Raw genomic sequence first — 19,603 nt, forward strand, 5'->3', positions numbered from 1 at the left:
TGGGCATTCAGATTCAGTTTCATTAATCTATCTGCCATATATAAACATTTCTTCAATTAGATGTTATAAAAATGTTTTGCCTGTGTGAAGATAACATCCAATTGAAGAAAATTTTTACATATAGCAAATGAATTAAATTAAATGTGAATGCCCAGATGGGAATACCCCTTTAAAGAATGCTGTTCATTGTTTTGGCCATTGCGTGCCATTCAATAAAGAACTGTAAGTTGTTTTGCACAACATTACCACCGTCTGATCCCTGGATACGGCTGCTTACCACCACGGGCTCCCCCATCCGTCATCCAGAGACTCATCCTATAGACACCTCAGGGGTTGCTCAATATTTCTTGCACACACCACCTGCTAGAGACCTGCCAGGCTGTAGGTCAACCGTCCTGTCCCCATACCAAGCACGGTGACATCAGCATGCCCTAGGCCCCGACTGCCTCCAAGCCCCAACAAGAGCCTAGGCCTGGTGGGTGATGTTGCATACGTATTAGAATGATAGTTCACTGGTAACAAAACATACTTAGTAGGATGATTGCTTATTGATAACATACTTATTGGCATGATGCCTCGGTGATAAACTTTTGAATTTATCTTACAAAATGTCTGGCAGCCCATGTTTGTAAAGAACCCAGATGTGTTTCTTTATGCAGATTTCACACTAATGTATCAGAAACAAAAACAGAGGCCTGCTGTGGTTAAATATATTACCAGAAGAGGAAGGCATCTCATTGACTTTCATAGGTTTAATTTTTGTCTTGGTATTCAGATAGTTTTCACATGGACAAGCCACATGTTTGCCAAGATAAAATGTTATTTTGCAATTCAGCTCCAGTTGCTATTACTTTTTTGTAATTTCTATTGCTAATATTATTTGTTATTATTAAACACTTGTCTGATTTGCATTTCATTCCTTGGAGCAAAGTACATCTCATGCTTTGTTGTTGTCAGTTCATCAGGTCCTATGAGACTAAAAATTGATAAGGCAAGAACAATGAAGACCAAGTTCAATCTGTTTTATATTTTTCGTAGTATTATCCTTACTTAGTTGTGGATGCAACCACCTTCCCGGAATAAATAGTAGCTCCATGGATTTGCTTTGCAGCAAGTATACAAACAGAAGAAATCTCACATGGGAAACAAAGGTTTCTAAGCTCTTCTCATCAACTCTTGTCAATATTGTAATCTAAAGATTTCATACTTTTAGCTTTCATTGTAAACTTAGCCTCTGATTGTTAGACCAGTTTTAAAAAAGTGTAAAAGGTTGATAATTTCAATATCAAATTAGTTGTTCGAAGCACTGATGACCTGTCCCAGGATGGGGCACAAATTGTTAGATTGAAAAGCCCTATTCTTGCACCATTTAAGGGGTATGGGGTACTTGTCCCTAGTAAAAGATGGGATTTTTTGTAAGGTGTGCAAATATTATTTCAACACCCCACCCCCTCCATCTATATGGCACAAATAGAGAAAGTAAACTGTGTAATAATCAATTCTAGACATTCTAGGAGAAAAGCAAAACTATTCAAATATGTAAACATTTCAAACTTAATTGTTACATCAATTGTGAGGAATTCCTATAAAGGGGTATTTCCATCTGGGCATCCACATTTAATTTATCTCATCTGCCATATACATACATTTCTTTAATTGGATGTTATTAAAAAAAAATGTTCCTGTGCAAAGATTGTGCAAATTTCCCATAAATGTAGCGATGTTGTCCGTGTTGCAACAAAATAGCTTTCTTGGATACAACCACCCCTGCCTGTACTCTTCCAGCTGTGGCCACACATGCTTTATGGTGCCCTGCCTGTCCACGTGGCTTCATCAGTCATTACTAAGGAAACAGCTATGGGACATGCATGAAGATCATAGAGCAGGGGTGATGCACAGCTGCAGGACAGCTGTCCTCCATACGAACCATATGACTACATTTAGGAAATTATTGTCACACAGGTACAGATTTTTTACTAACATGCAATTAAAGAAATGTTTGTATATGGCACATGAATTAAATTTAAAGTGAAAACCCTTTTATGTCTGTTATTTTTATATACGGCAATTCACAAAGTGTGTAAGAATTCAGATGCTGTAAATGTTTTTTATATGTAATATAATGTAAATTTATATGCTGTGCTTATTTTTAATCATACAGCCTAATATCCACGTTAAAAAAATTTACAATGAATTTAGAAGTCCACAGCCTGTGCTTGAATTACGCCCTCTTGCACATTAACATTGTTTTTGTCCGAGTGCTGTATTTTTTTTTGCAGATAACACACAGGCACATTGGGGCTCATTTACTAATTTACTAATTTACATTATTTTGTACCCATCTGTTATATACCTTGGCCTATAGGTATTCATGTGACGATAGCCAAATTAAGCCACATCAGAAGCCAAATACTGTGCATACTTGAGTAATTTTACCACAAATAACTGGGAAAGCGTATAAGCCGATGGTGGGAAATGCATTGGTGTCACGGCCATGGGTGCCCCTGCGAACCATATCCCGCGCCTTACTCTGCCCCCCGAGCCTGTCTGCTTGCTAACTTACCTCTCCCGGCTCCAGCGGCGGCGTTCCCGTCTCCTAGGGTGAGCGCACACCAGCTCTTTAAGATTTAAAGGGCCAGCGCGCAGATAATTGGCGCTGGCTGTCTGCCTGCCTAGATAATTCCTGCCTCTTCCTGTGTTCCCTGCTAGACCTTTGTGCTTCAAAGCCTTAGAGAAAGCTTTCCCGATGCCCTGTGCGATTATCCGGATTTCCTGTTCTGACTTCGTTTCCGTTCCTGACCTCGCTCCTGTGCTGCCTGTCCTGACCTTCTGCTACATCCCGGACTCTGATTCCTTGCTGCCTGTCTCGACCTCCTGCCTGTTCCCACCCACGAGTTTGCCTGACAAATCTGTACTACGCTTTGGCTGCCACAGCGGACAGTCGCGTCTGTGGAACGACCTGGTGGTACCATGGCGTAGCAAGTCCAACTCGCTTTGCGGCGGGCTCTAGTGAAAATTGGGCACCACTTAGATTCCGGTCCCAGGTGTCAGCTTACGTCATCGTCTGTGGTGGTCCAGATGATCCACTACCTCCGATCCTGACAATTGGTCACAGCCGCCCCAGGTATTAAAATGCCCAGCAGCCTTCCCTCACTAATAAAACGCCCAGACAGCCTCCCCCAGTAATGTAATGCCTAGCAGCCTTCCCCAGTAATGTAATGCCCATTAGCCTACCGCAGTAATTAAATACCCAGCGTTCTCCCCCCAGTAATGTCATTGCCACCAGCCTTCCCAAGTTATGTAATGCCCAGCAGCCTTCCCCAGTAATGTAATGCCCATTAGCCTACCGCAGTAATTAAATACCCAGCAGTCTCCCCCTAGTAATGTCATTGCCACCAGCCTTCCCTAGTTATGTAATGCCCAGCAGCCTTCCCCAGTAATAAAATGCCCAGGCAGCCTCTCCCAGTAATGTAATGCCTAGTAGTCTTCCCCAGCAATAAAATGCCCTCATGAAGCCCCCCCCCCCCCAGTAATGAAATGCCCCATGCAAATTCCCCCAGCATTGAAATGCATAGCACCTTCCACCTAGTAAGGAAATGCCCCATGCAGTAGTGCCCCCCATTATGAAATTGGCTAAAGCAGCCCCTCATTGTATAAAAAAACTTACCGTATATACTCATGTATAAGCCGAGTTTTTCAGCACAAAAAATGTGCTGAAAAACGTCCCCTCGGCTTATACACGAGTGTATTACCCAAAAAAATTACCCACTTAAAAAAATAAAATTAAATACTCACCCTCCGATGTCAGCGCGGCTCCCCGATGTCGGCGCGACTTACCGATGTCCCCGATGTCAGCGCGTCCCGTCTTCTTTCTTCTCCGCGGCTCCTCTTCTTTCTTCTTTCTTCTATCATCGACGCGGCCATGTTTTCTTCATGGCCGCGCATACTATGACGTCAGCAGCGGCCGCGTCATAGTATGCGCCTGCTAGAAGAAAACATGGGCGCGAGAAGAGTGAAGAGGAGCCGCGGAGAAGAAAGAAGACGGGACGCGCTGACATCGGGGACATCGGTAAGTCGTGCCGAAATCGGAGGGTGAGTATTTAAGTTTATTTTTTTAAGGGCCGTGGGGGCAGGCTGTATACTACTAGGGACAGGCTGTATACTACTAGGGACAGGCTGTATACCACTGGGGGCTGCTGTATACCACTGGGGGCTGCTGTATACCACTGGGGGCTGCTGTATACTACTGGGGGCTGCTGTATACTACTGGGGGGCTGCTGTATACTACTGGGGGGCTGCTGTATACTACTGGGGGCTGCTGTATACTACTAGGGGCTGCTGTATACTACTAGGGGCTGTTGTATACTACTAAGGGCTTGCTGTATACTACAGGGGGGCTGCTGTATACTACAGGGAGGCTGCTGTATACTACTAGGGGCTGCTGTATACTACTAGGGGCTGTTGTATACTACTAAGGGCTTGCTGTATACTACAGGGGGGCTGCTGTATACTACAGGGAGGCTGCTGTATACTACTAGGGGCTGCTGTATACTACTAGGGGCTGCTGTATACTACTAGGGGCTTGCTGTATACTACTAGGGGCTTGCTGTATACTACTAGGGGCTTGCTGTATACTACTGGGGGCTGCTGTATACTACTGGGGGCTGCTGTATACTACTAGGGGCTGCTGTATACTACTAGGGGCTGCTGTATTCTTCTGGGGGCTGGCAGGCTGTATACTACTGGGGGGGTTTGACCAATGCATTTCCCACCCTCGGCTTATACTCGAGTCAGTAGTTTTTCCCAGTTTTTGGTGGTAAAATTAGGGGTCTCGGCTTATACTCGTGTCGGCTTATACTCGAGTATATACGGTACATACCTTCTGATGCTCCTCACGACTCCTCTTCCTTCCCCTCTTCACTCGTAACAGAGCAGGCAGAGATGTGACCATGTAATCTGCCCGCATACACTCTATGACCCAGTGGTATCCGCAGTCTCTTCCAGTATTGCAATGCCCAGTAGCCTCCCCCAGTAATTAAATACCCTATGCAAACTCCCCCAGTATTGAAATGCCTCGGAAGGTGAGTGTGTAAGTTTTTGTTTTTTTGTGCTGAAAAACTCAATTTATACACGAGTATATACAGTTAATGCCTAAAATGGAGGAGCGATTCTGAACACCCAGCTTTGCCACAAATTCTACAAAAGATTGACATGATCCATTTTGGAACACCAGAGGTGTGCTGCAGCAGATAAGCAATGACTACTTCCCCAATGTCTACAGGAGCAGTATCTCATCTCCCATTTGGTAAGTGGTTGTTTCGGGTGGTAGTGGGATATTCCTACTGTACCGCACATGCACTGTATTTGTTTTCCTCTCTGGGCAGATATTCATTGTGTGTCATTAACAATGATGCCCATGTTTCATGGTTTTAAGACATTAATGAATTTTCTTTCTTACATTTTGATGTCAAAGTTTACAACAAAATGATACCTTTGTAAATCGTACTGTTTGGTGTTAGGTATACAGTTTGTCTGTTATGTGACCTTACAGTGCATATAGTCAAAACTCACCACTCTTTTGGTGTGCAGTAGGTCGGGCATTACACAGATCCCAGACAAAGATATGTCTTGGTGTCCCCCAAATGCACAGCTCTCCTCTAAATAGCAGAGCAAGGAGTCTGCTTTTAATGACCATCATAACATTACCGTGTGAACTGCCCTGAAAACCAAGTGGTTGCATTCTTTTCAGCCACCCTCTGCCCTGGCCACAGTTCAAGGGGTTGTAAAAAGGAAAACAAGAAATGTGCATTTTAATTCAACCCTAAAAAATAATAAATGTTGCACTAATCTATTGTGGGATTTAGGAATTATAGGGTGTCCCAAAGCAGCAAGTATCCTAAGACAAATGCAGAGAAATCATAAGCCATTTCAAGGAAATCTATGCTTCAGAATCCAGCATGATAAACCAGGGACACTTACTCATAGATCCAGGCACTGTGACTGTGGTAATCTTCTTATATTTGTTATCCATGGCCTCCTTTCTTCTAAAATTGAGTCTGAAGGGCTACTGGGGCTGTTCCCAAGCTGCAGATTCAGAGGTTATTATACTGTCTCACCCTCTGCTCCTGCTCGGCACTGCACCTCCCTCTGCCTGATATAATCTCAGTACAGCAGAATAAGTTTCAGCACATAAGGGGAAAGAGGAAGTGTTCCTGCACAGTGTAACAGCCTGTGAATCTGCAGCTTCCAAAAAGCCATGGATAACAAAGTAGATTACCACAGATTTGCTTTGATGTTTCCTAAAGCCCTGCATCTGTATTTATTTAATTATAATAACATAACTATTATTTAAAGTTACTACAAAGATGCATAAAGCAAATAGGAGTGGATCTCCCATAAATTGTCTATTTTTAAGCCTAAAATGTAATGAATAAACTATCAATATTTGGAAATGAACCAATAAAGTAGTCACAAAGCCATAAATAAATACCATCAGATAAATAACTGCATTGGCACAGGGTTCTTCATAATAATGCTGTGACATTAGCCGTTAGGAATTAAGCCATGCCAGGAGTAGCTGCCATTGTACACAATATTACAACATAAGCCATTTACATAAATGTCGTGGATGGCAATGTAGTCCTGCTGCTCTTTTGTTGACCCAGATGCGTAACTATGACTCCTGGACCCAAATCCAAAACCTGTAACAGGGCCCGGACCAACTAAATGCCATTTAATAGCCCTTTCATGCAGTATAAGGTTCTTTAGGCCTCTTCAAGACCTTGGGGGCTACCTCTGCACCCTCTATAGTCAAACCTTTGTGCCAGGGATAAATAAATAGAAAGGATGGGAAATGATTAAAGTGCAGTGTTCTTCTCCTCTGTACATGTTTTTTGTGGAGCAGTTTCCTTGTCAGCCATTGCTGCTGCAGCACCGTCATGGCCATCCATGGGAATACCAGTGGAGGCATTGGTATTTTCGGTGCAGCACATAGTTTCCGGAGGGGGCATTGTACTTTCTGATGAAGTGTTTTTATCGTCACAGTTCTCAGTAGCAATATCTGTATCGGCTGGAACAGTCTCCATCACTGTAGCAGTGTCACATTCTTCATCTGTTGGGAGTTTCAGAAACTCAGGTAGAACAAGGTCCTCTTTGCAGAGAAGTCCTCGTTGATCATCTGCCCGGGTATTCTGGACTCGGTTCAGCATTTCTACCAATCCTAATAAAAGAAAATAGCTTTACATTTTTTATATAAAGACATTCAATAAATTAAAACAGGCAGTCCCCACTTAATGGGAATTTGCCACCAGTCTTGACCATACAAACCTGTAGACAGTGTTAGGTAGCAGTATTGGAGTTAAGTGTCGTAAATATAAAAATTTTTGTCTCAAGTATCTCAGATGCCTGTAATTATTAGTTTGCCAGGAGAGCACAAATAAAGGAAAACTACTTAAGAAGGATGTTCCACATTATTAAGCAGGCCACAAGTTTCAAGTAATATGGGGAAGAAAACGGATCTCTCTGCTGCCAAAAAGCATCAAATAGTGCAATGTCTTTGACAAGGTATGGAAACATTAGATATTTCATGAAAAATTAAGCATGATCATCGTACTGTGAAGAGATTTGTAACTGATTCAAAACACAGATGGGTTTGTGCAGGTAGAATGAGAAAGGTTTCTTTCAGGCAAGTTCATCGGATTAAGAGCGCAGCTGCTAAAATGCCATTACAAACCAGCTAACACATATTTCAAGCTGCTGGTGCCACTGGAGTCCCATGTAGCTGAAGGTGTAGGATCCTTCAAAGACTTGCTGTGGTGCATAAACCTACTATTCGGCCACCCTTAACCAGTGCTCACAAGCAGAAATGGTTGCAGTGGGCCCAGATATACATGAAGACTAATTTTTAAACAATCTTGCTTACTGATCAGTGTCATGCAATCCTGGATGGTCCAGACGGATGGAGTAGTTGGTGGATGTCCACCAGGTCCCAACATGGCTACAACATCAGCAAGGAGGTGGTGTAGTCATGTTTTGGGCTGGAATCATGCTGAGAGAGCCCTTTGGGCAAAGCACCTCGGCAAAGTACCTACAGTATCTGACTGACCACTTTCTCCCATAGCAAAACAAGAAGAATCGTTCCTTCGAGAGCAAAATTACCTTCATGCATGACTGCACCATCTCATACTGCACAGGTACCTCTGTGTAATTGGCTGCTATGGGCATAAAGGAGAGAATCTCATGGTGTGGCCACCGTCTTCCCCTGATTTCAACCCTATTGAGAACCTCTGGAGTATCATAAAGCAAGATCTTTGAGGGTGGGAGGCCGTTCACATAAAAACAGCAACTCTGGGAGGCGATTGTGACACCATGCACAGAAATTCAAGCAGAAACTCTCCAAAAACTCACAAGTTCAATGGATGCAAGAATTGTGAAGGTGATTTCAGAGAAGGGATCCTATGTTAATATGTTATTTGACCTGTTAGGATGTTTTGGATTGAAATAGCTTTTGATTTAAGTGAATGAGACCTCCTAATGCTGCAAATTCAATAAATGACCATTTTCAGTTCTTCACAACCTATAAAATATTTGGAAACTCTGCTGGGGCTAATAATTTGGAACTGTGCATTCTGAGGTTTTTTTATTTTGAAGAATTTACTGTCATTATAGGGATGTTTGTTCAATAAAATGTGATTTATACTCTACTGAGTCATGACATTTCTTACACTGAGAGTCATTTGCATCGACCATTTAGAAAAAAAAGAGAGGACTATGAAATATGAAGTTGTAATTCACCAAGGTTCTGTATGGGTCTTTTAGCCTGAAGAGCTTTCTGCTCTCTGCACTGTCCTGCTCCATATTGCCTCCACTCTGCTTTTGATTGCATACATACAGCAGTCACTCAGAGCTAATGGGAGGGGGCTATGAAACAATTCATTGCAAAGAGCAGAAGGCTCTACAGACAGAAGGTCCTGAACTTGCAGGAGCTGAAAACCTGGATTAAAAATTCACTTTTTACAGTCCTCCTGCTACTTACTCCACACAAAAGTGTGGTTATGTGCCTAGCACTGTGTGCAGGTTATTATGATCAAAACTGGTGACGGATGACCCAGGGACTTAACAATAACACTGGTAAAATATTTCTCATAAAGGAGGATAAAATGCAATCATGATAGATCTTAGGTTTTCCTATTCCAGGAGATTCAGTATCAGGATGAGAGTGTTAGAGTAGGCATTGGGTGGTCACAGAGATGTATATGAGACTAAGAAGAGTAGGGATGTTTCAGAATGAGAACTCAAAATGATTCTATGTTTTTTTAATTTAATTTGAGTGGTTTCCTTATTGTTCACTATCTATTTTTGTGAAACTCTGCATAACGCAACAGAACTGTGCTGGAAAGAAGTGTTGGATTATGAGGATAAATAAATGTGAAATGAATTGAATTTCACCCCACTAGTACAACACTCCCCGCTGCTGTGCCTGTCCGCTGCTCTTATTGTATTGTATTTCTACATTTGAATTCGGAATATTCCAGACCACAGGGCGACATCAGATTGCAATCACTTTTTTTTTTCCTGTGACTCTATATTTAGTTGTGTGTTTTTCAGACTTAAGGATCTCTCTTAAAGGAAATCAACCACGTGGAATTAGTGGTTTTAACCTAAGCATACTTACACAATGGCATAAGCCCCCTGAAACAGGACTCATTCTTCATTTAACTGTTAATGGCTTTTTTTCAAAAAAAGCTTGTTGGCATCATGCAGAAAATCAACTTTAGAGTGAGATATAAGTTAGATGTATAAAGTCAGGGAACGTTTAATATTGAAGTCAAGCTCTCCCTGCCTCTGAACAGCAAATCTCATGTCATTGACATCATGCACCGGACTTCAGGAGATCTGATAAATTATGTCCCTGGATGCAGGGCCATCAACTACAGTAAAGAGGGCACTCTAAGGCAGGGAGAGCTTGACTTTAGTTTAAAACTCTCTGCCTCCTTAACTTCATAAAACCTATTTACATCTCACTTCAAAGTTGATTTTCTGGATGATGCCACCACACCAGGTCATGGAAGAAACATCATCTAGAAGCTTCTCAGCTGCTTGACAACTGGTAGTGGGTTATTATGCCAATTTCTGATGACAGGTTCCCTTAAAGATGACAAATAAAATGAATACAAAGCTTTCTGTCTATGTTATAAAACCGGTATAGAACTCTAATCATAGACATCTACCACAGCAGACTGTTTTGCAAAGAGGCACATAATACATATAGCAATACCTTCAATATCCTGGTTTTGCTGATAAATCATCTGTTTGTCTGGCCGGATCCCACTACGTCTGTGCGAAAGCGCTGTATGATGATCATTGCTCGCTTCTTTATGAGTCAAATGATGAAGGTCCAACCTTGGCACCCGCATTTCAACATGTTTTTCCTTAACAGGTTCTTTCTATAAGTCATGACATTTTCATTAGTACTGTTTCTTTAGTACTGAATCTATTTTAGTAAACTGCATAATTGTAGTAAACCCCCTTATCCCTCAAAAACACTCATTAATATGGACTCAAGATATCAAATGAAAAGCCAGAATTTGGAAAAGAATATGATGTGTAGTGATTTAAGTAACCTGCCAACAGGATATCATATCTTCACCTATTTCACCTAATGACAGGTTCCCATAGCCTGTTTAATACTGATTTCGAATCAGCTTTTATAATTAACATTATAGGTTTTTATTTACTTAATAAAAGGAATTATAATATTAACCTTTATAGTGCCATCATATTCTGCAGTGATTTCCAGAATATTTTAGCAACCTTGATCAAGTCACAGATTCATCATCATTATCTGCACACTGCTCTTACAACTCTACTTCCAGCTTCCTCCTCTCCTCATGCGGATATAAGCTGTACCTGTGCTGCAAGCAAATCTCTGTCAGCTCACAGCTGCATGAATGGATGGGAAGGAAGGAGCAGCAAGTAGTGTGGTAAGAGCAGTGAGCAGATATTGATGGTGACTCAATGTAACTCAATGCAGTTTTCTGGCAGGGAGCCAGGTATACTTTTCTATACTTTTAAAAGTAAGTAGAAGCAGTCATTTTAATTGTAAACACAAATTGAGAAACAGTATTAAAAAGGCTATGGGAGCCTGTAATTAGGTGAAAATGTGAATAGGATGATGTAAATACATACTGTAGCTGTGGTATTTATAACCAAGATAACATAACAAAAATTAAAGACTGTCTCTTCCAAAGTCTTTCAATTATTAAAATAACTAATCGTTCAAACTGACTTCCCCCAACAGAAAATGCAGTTCATGAAATTTTAGCTAATAGTTTTGCTGTATTGTAACAGGAGACCAAGTTTTTGCAAACTTCAACTTGCGAAGGTTCATGAGATCACCGTAGTCTGTGCATCTGTTGTATTCCCTCGAAGGCTTGTGACGTCCTTCTTATCTGTGTGTTATACAAAAACACATAAACAAGTGCTTGTACTACTATAAGGACAAAAACTCTCCAAAAGTAGCATAAGAAGCCAGATATCCCCCATAATATATTCCAGCAGCTATTAATTGAATAGGGTAAATCTATATAATATACATGAAAAAATGGAACACACATACAAATTGAGCTTTCTGTTTCTAAATATAGGATTCAAAACTATAATTCACAAAAAATTGCTCCAAACCCTTTACTTTTCAGAACATGCAATGTTTTTAGTTCCACGTGATTTTTGTGGCTTACCATATTGACTTCTCTGGGGAATGTGTGTTAAAAAAGTGTTTCGCATTCGCAGAACGCCAGGGGCTCGGACGAGGGCGCGCAGCTACGAAGAGCTATGCGCCGAAGATGATATGGTAGGTGGAGAAAAGAGGCTACTGGGGCGTGGAGTAGCCGCGTTGTGTAGCCTCATGTCCAGCTACTCCACGCCCCAGTAGCCGATTGAAAAAATTTACATATCTGCGGACTAAAGTTTACTAAAAGATAGCCGGGACGTGAGAATTAGCCCAAAAAAGGGCTATCCTCACACCCCTTTATAGGTAGAATCGTGGTGGTAGGTTCCCTTTAAATGCCGCAAACTTGGCACGTTTTCGATCACTCCTCGATCTTGGTACATGACGGGGACATTTAAATTGTGGTGTGTGCACCACCACCATTAAATAGTTAACACCCACAATTGGTGACAGCACCAATTGCATGTGTTAACTGCGAGCGAGTGATCCAAACACCAAACCTCAGTAACGCTCCAAACATTGCAAGTTTGGGTCCACTCATGACTTCTCATAGCAGAAGCAAAGGTTCTTACCTGTATGAACTTGCAAAACAAGAGTCAGTCCTGCCACCTGACATACAGAAGCTGCTTGGTCTAAAGCTTGGGACTCACCCATCTGTATAAAGGAAACAGAAAGGAATTAGTTATTGATACGCATCAGAGGATATTGTGAATTTTAAAGTTTTCCAAGCTGAATTCATACTGTGAACAAAGTAGTGAGAGAGATAAATGAGAATGATACATTTCCCAAGAAAGATACAGTAGTTATTTATGTAGCACCCACAATTGTGCAGCATTGGACACCATCAATTGTATCGGTTCCTGTAATAAGGCTTTCATTATAATTCATACACAATTCCCACACTTACTCATTCCAATGTTATTGGCAGCTAGTAATCCTATAAAAAGGCCATGCATATTAGTCTAAAGACGTTGAACATTAAAAAAAAATTAGATTACAATATATATTGATGTATTAAATAAATATGTGCAGATTCCGCAAAGGTTATTGGTGAGGTCTAAGTGATGATTCTGATACCTAATGCATAATCTGTACCAGGCCCACAAATATAATAGGGCTTATTTAATAAGGGTCGCGGATGCACTTTCGTCGGTTTGTTCCCTGTTTTCGTGATTTGCGCAGCTTTGACAGGTATTTAACAGGGGTTTGCACTGGGATTGCGCTGGCTTTCATGTGACAGAAATCAGGGGGGGGGGGGGCGTCGGACCATCCGACTGATTCGGACTGAGCACGGGATTTAACTTTACAGAAATCAGGGGGGGGGGCGTCGGACCATCTGACTGATTCGGACTGAGCACGGGATTTAACTTTCAAATTGCATGCAAGACAATGCACTTACATACACCGGGAAGAGGAAAGTGAACTCTGTCAGACCTGAGCGGGGAAGCGGCACATGCAGGATATTGGGCGTGCAAACGTAGTGAATCGCAGCAGAGTGAATTATCATCGGACAATGCACTTTCTGTGAACTCCTTGGACCGGGTAAGTAAATGTGCCCCATTATTTTGTTATTGGTACTGGTCTCATCATATAGGGCTCCTGGACAAAAGTGCATCCTATTTACCTTCACAAGACATTATTAATATATTATATCAATATTAATATCTGGAATAATAAATATGCACACTGAACCGGACATTCATCTATATGGTCACCTCGATGGAGGGAAGGAGGGTTGACCCCCTCCCCCCTCAATAGCGATGCATGGTGCATGGCGCCGTAACACTGGGAAAGATAGGACATATTTACCCCGTGTATGGAGAGGTACGGTGCCACACGTTCGCGGCACCATATCACTCAGTGTGGCCATTGCCAGCCTTTGGGGAACTTATATACAAGCTTACGGACCTATAGCGATCGTGTGAATACAGTCTCGTTGTCCCTGTCTCTGTTAGGTTACAAGACATGTGACCATTACAGCCAATCAGTGATTGCCATTCTCATGTGAACCATCAGACAAGAGCATCGTTACTGCTCAGGCGCTGGATGGCTTAAGAGGTCATGAGCAACCAACTATTATCTGGAGCACCACAGGAGATGCAGCGCTGGATTGCCGGAAATGATGGGGTAAATTTCATCAAGTCTTTTCTGTCAAACATACGGCCCTGTAGCCAACAACAGCATATGACGTATACCACTGACTAAGTGACATGGTGCTTTATTTTGTCCAACACCTTTGTCTAGTCTCTGCTATATGTGTAAATACTGTATTTTCCTTTTATATTGACAGTAAATGTAGTAAGATTTACAAGTAACGTCTAATGACCTAAACCTTACCATATATAGTAAAGCTGAAAAGAAAGACCCACCCAATATATACTGGTGATTGTAACCATCTTATCGTATTCATCTCCGCAATGGCCATGGATTGTTTTACATAAATGTGATCCAGTCCTGTCTCTGCAATCAATTTGGGCACGGCCCATTTTGTACTTCTTATAATTACATGGTACAAACCCACATGAAAGCCAAGTATGGTCTGAAAGCCAACCAGAAGAAATCAGTGGAAGTCTTCTGGTCATCAGTCCATGCTTCAATCATCTATATAACATGCATGAATAATCAGGAATGGGCACTGGTTCTGGTATATCGATGCTGTACACTTCATATTATGAGAGATCTCATCCATGTCAGTACTGTTATGTGCATAGACCGCTACTTTACAATAAGTTTATATATTGTAACATACAGGTCCATGCCCTCCTGAACCATCCCTTGGCCATAGCTATTACGGGGGAGACTCTTTCTCAGATTGTCCTAAAATGCACACTTTAAAGGGGTTTTCCACTTTCAGGAGAAAATTAATACGGTTTGTGTAATGGAAAGTTATACATTTTTCCAATATACTTTCTGTATCATTTCATCTCGGTTTTCTAGATCTCTGCTTGCTGTCATTCTGTAGAAAGCTTCTATGTTTACTTCCACTGGAGACTAATCTGTCCTTGGTCGTGTGATGTCACATAGGTGCACAAATTGTTAGTATCACACATAGTAATCAGAACTGTGTGTTATAACGAGAATAAAGTAAATATTTTACATTTTATAGCTTTCCAGTCGACGGCATGGAATATAAAATGCATCCACTGCAATTTGTTCTACAGAAAATATGCCCATAACGCACCGTACACACACACAAAAAAAACGTTATGGATTTTCGAAGGTAGGGAACAATAAACAAAAGGCCCTGAAATGACAGGCTAACTCCAAGGGTATACCACTAACTTTTGATATGTACAATCTGAATGTGTTCTTCATTTATTAAAACCACCACATTACTTTGGTCACAGCACATTTAGTGAGGAGGAAGCATTTATCAGGATATTAGCACCGAGTAATGCTAAGACATGGAACGACCTTCATCGGAAAATGAGGGATCTAACAAGATAATGAAACCCTGACTCATTTCCGACTCATGCAATGTGTGTGACACGAGGCTGGTTACATTTCCTATTGTGTAATCTACTAATGCCACATAACAACATTTCTAAAGTATCTGACAAGGAAAGGGAAATTATAATACCTAATGAGATACAGATAGTTCTCGCTTCGTGCTGTTATTATTGACTGCCATTAGGCATTGTACTAATAGGAAATACGACTTTATTTTTTATAAATCAATTTCACACTTTTTTCATATTCTAAAAGATCCAATTATAATTAACGACTTCTCACTTTTACATAAAAATCATGAATCTACAGGAGCAGGCTGAAGAACAAATGCTATACATCTCTCTTGCCTCTAACAATTACCTATTGACCGTAAAATTTCCAAGTAATACATGGATGAGCCAGGTTCACCAGAAGTGAGACACAATTTATAGTCTATACGCCTCTACGGGGAATGTTTCATGGGATTCAAACCTTAAAGGTCATGAGAATCAGGTGTCTGAATCCAACCTACCTGATGGTAGAACTCTCCTGCCCTAATTTGTAATTTACTAGCCCTGGGACCTAATCTAACAGTTTAAAAGCTTTATCTATGTAATATATAGAGGCACTAGTGGGGTGTGTACTAGCCTGATCGAGCACTGGACGCTAAAGCTACTCCACGCCCCCAGCTGCCTCTGCGGTGCGGCCTTCTTTCTACATCCTTGGCGTGCTTCTTTTCATGCTCGTCCCTGCGCACAAGTAACCAGATGTGCTGCCGGCTTCTATATAGTTCTGCATGTGCGCAAGCAATCTTATTATGTTTTTTAGGTAATGTGTAAGGTCACATTACGGTTCCTCAAATGTGATGCAGAAAAATTTTTTATAAAAAAAACATTGGTCCCAGGCTAAGCCATTAGGGTTTTATAGAGCCCCTTGTATGTCAGAAAACCATAACTCATAGATAGACCTGCCATGGATAAATCACAGAAGAAAGGGTAAGTCTACACTAAAGCTGACCACACACATTGTGGGGGGAATCCTCAATTATAAAATTTTAAATTGTAAAATTCAGTAAAATAAAATTCAATATCTAAATATTTGAAATTCAAGAATTTGTGATTAGTATGTAATTACACCACCTAGAGGGGCACCGCCACCGGCGGAGTGGGCTGGTACGGGACCTTCCTGACCCCCTTGCTTGCACAGTTTTCAAAAACATGCAGGCTTTCCTTTGTAGGTTTTTATGCAAAATTATGGGCCACCTGATAAATACATCATGAGGCTAACAAAGCAACATGGAGGGGTGTAGTCACTATCATACGCCAGCTCTTGGACCTGTATTCAGAACCTATGTACTGCTATGTAGAGTTGAGAGAAGTGGGTACATAGCTGTGTAAAGAAAAGAGGGGATCACCTTAGTCTTACTATGGGTCCCTATACAGTCTGTATTCTTCTGCTATGAGAAATGTACTATGCAACATGTGCTTTTATCACACATCTAGTTCCTAAAAGGAACAATTCAATATGAGGACATTTAAGGAAATCTAAATTAATTTCTTACCTTATTCAAAACCGCGTGTTGGTTACCTAGTCCATACTTCTTCAGAGCTGACTGTAAAGCCTCATGAATGGTCTTGGTGGGCTTCGACACAATGCGCAAACTTTTATTCATTGGCTCTATCTGCAAACTGCAAATATTGTCAATTACAAGCACAATACAATATTAAAGGAAATCTACCATATGGATGCACTGCTTCTATACCAAACACACTTACATGCCTCCTGGAAAAGGCCTTTCTTCATCTAATAGCTTAGTTTTTGAAAAAAAAAACATCTTTTAAAATGATGGAAATTAGCCTCAGGGGCTCCTAGCTTTGTCTGTTAATTATTCACACCTCCATCCACCATTTATGCCTGATCCTTCCCAGTCAGAGAGCTGATTGGAGGTGTAAATAATTAGCAGACGACCGAGCCAGAAGGGACTTCTGTGTCGTAGACGCCTCTGAGGCTCTCTTCCAAATTTTTAAAAGACGGTTTTCTCAAAAACTAAGCAAAAAGAAGAACAAATCCTGTTCTTGTGTTCGTATGACAACTGGGTGATGATGTGCATTGGACAGGGGTTAAATAATGGCTAAACAAGCATTGAACGAAGGATCGTTGGCTAGGCAATTGTTTTGGAGTTACAGGCGCATTGTTATGGCGCTTCACTGCCATTTCTTTTACATATAAGTCTATATTGTTATCGGTTGTCCAAAGCGGCTATGTGTTGGTAAATTTCACCCAATGTAAATTCATTATAGTTACATTTTTTTATTAGTTTTAGTCTAATGTATGTTGACACTGTAACACTTCAGTCACTTCAGGCATCAATATTATATATGTGGATGCATATTCTTCCATAAAGGTTACTATATACCAACAATATAGCATCTATAGGCAATAGTTTGCCGATAGATTTTACCACAAATGACGGAATTTGCCGCTACACATTTATTTATAGAAGTATAATTCACTAGGTAACAAAAGTTCAGACTATTGTTACTTTAATCCATTTGTAAAAAGATATTAAAAAAACCTCAATTATTTAAATGAACTTTTAGTTTTATTAATTAATCTTACATTGCTCAGTAACAACATAAAGAACTATCGGCCTGTGATCAGAACCAGGCTCCTGCTATAAGTCTTATTGCACTTTTATTATCCAAAACTGGGCAAAAAGAAGACCCAACTCACTCGAAACTGATCCTGTTCTCCAGCTTCACTTCTTGGTCAGTAAGAACAATGCACTCCTGATCAAGGGCCAGGGCCTTCTGTAAGAACAAGCCACATATTGCAGTGTAAAATGGACGCTGCGATCCTACATAGCAGAAGAGGTGGGAGATACAGTCCAGTAAAGCATATAAACCACTGGTGAGTCCATCACCATTTACTATGCTCACCTGTCATCTTCCTTTAGAAGACCAATTTCACAATTTTGATGGTTCATATAAAAAAAGCTTTTTCCTGCATATATAAAAGTGCAAAGCTGCCCAGGAAAGTACATATTGGAAATGGCCACAGAACATCCTCTGGTACTGAGATACATTAGAGAGCTGCGAATACACAGGCAGCTTAGAGATAAGTTGCTATTCTTGCTTGTGTATGGCAAATTTAACTTTTTATTTTATACTGGATAGGGAAGTAACTACTGCGGTAGCAGCCACAGCGGCTGCTTTGGGGCCCGCAGGGTCAGTGGGCCTCATTATCCAACCAATCCAACCAGACACACGAAAGAATGGAGGATGTCCACGATTATATCCATATTTTACTTCACATTGGACAATTTATACAAAACATATATGTGATGTGTATATGCTCAATATGTGCATTTATATATGTGATGTGTATATACCTCCCGTATATATATAGGGCAACACATTAAGACAGAGTAAAAAAAGCAGTCACTAGTGGTCAATAATAAAAGTACACCAGGATTCTGACACTATACAGTATATGTGTATATGGTGTGTATTTGTATATACTGTACAGTATGTGTATATGTACAGTATGCTGTTCGTCTGTATGTGGCACTGTTTGTGTATATGTGTGTATATGCTCTATAAGTGTGCGCAAGAGTGTATAAATGTGTGTGATTGTGTGTGTATATGTTCTATATGCATGCGCATGAGTGTATAAATGTGTGCGTATGAGTCAAAAACTGTATGTGTATGTATATATGTATATAAATGATTATAATATTTTTAGATTCCAACTATCTTATGTAAAGTTTGTTGATGAATTCTTTCCCTGTGACATTTTGTGCTACATTATGGCGCATTTGTTTTTTGAATGCTACATACAATTTACAGCATTTACACTCACCAGCTTTATTTTTTATGTGATTCAAAGATCAAATGCGCCATCTAGTGGTCAGCTTATATATGGCAGATTCTACCTACAGTCAACATGCTTAAACAAACAGGGAACTGGATATGTGTATGCAAATTCCATTTTATAGAGTCATGTACAAGTTGCTATAGCAATATCTATTCATATAGCATATATATAAACCTTTTATATTAAGAAATTTCACGTTAAAAATTAGTGTATATGTATTCATATGGATGAAACTCAAATTCATTTTGAATGATTTTTGAATGATTCTTTGTCTAGGGCAGTGCTGGCATACAATTGCCAGAGGTAACACTCAGAGCCCTCTCTGTGGGCAGCAAGGCCATCACCAGATAGGACTCAAGGGGGGACATGTATCTTTATTTCTGCTAGTTAAATTGTCTAATTTTTGCGCCTTTTGTCATTTTGCGCCTTTTCACTGCGACTTTTGCTGCCTTTTTTCAAGTACACCCTGGTCTGCAGCTTGTGCAGTGCCCTATGTATCTTTATTTTCCAGATGTTCTATGCGACTTTTCACTTATGTATCACTTTTTTTGCTTATTGCAACTCTTTAGG

The 19,603-nt window shown here is 40.7% G+C and overlaps 1 protein-coding gene across 5 annotated transcripts in view; it reads right to left on the reverse strand.

The window, feature by feature from the left end:
* Nucleotides 1–4,122: 4,122 nt before the first annotated feature.
* The window catches only part of RGS14 (regulator of G protein signaling 14), a 62,772-nt gene continuing 47,291 nt past the window's right edge, over nucleotides 4,123–19,603 (reverse strand). For all 5 annotated transcript variants that reach the window (XM_072146032.1, XM_072146031.1, XM_072146034.1 and 2 more), the window contains 6 exons: nucleotides 17,891–17,967; nucleotides 16,719–16,845; nucleotides 12,301–12,382; nucleotides 11,398–11,450; nucleotides 10,277–10,445; nucleotides 4,123–7,219 (listed from right to left, as the gene is read on the reverse strand). In XM_072146032.1, coding sequence (XP_072002133.1) covers nucleotides 6,858–7,219; nucleotides 10,277–10,445; nucleotides 11,398–11,450; nucleotides 12,301–12,382; nucleotides 16,719–16,845; nucleotides 17,891–17,967 — 870 coding nt within the window. In that variant the 3' untranslated portion in view covers nucleotides 4,123–6,857. The remainder of the gene's footprint in view (nucleotides 7,220–10,276; nucleotides 10,446–11,397; nucleotides 11,451–12,300; nucleotides 12,383–16,718; nucleotides 16,846–17,890; nucleotides 17,968–19,603) is intronic.

Source organism: Engystomops pustulosus, chromosome 4, assembly GCF_040894005.1.
Source record: "Engystomops pustulosus chromosome 4, aEngPut4.maternal, whole genome shotgun sequence".
Classification (NCBI taxonomy): domain Eukaryota; kingdom Metazoa; phylum Chordata; class Amphibia; order Anura; family Leptodactylidae; genus Engystomops; species Engystomops pustulosus.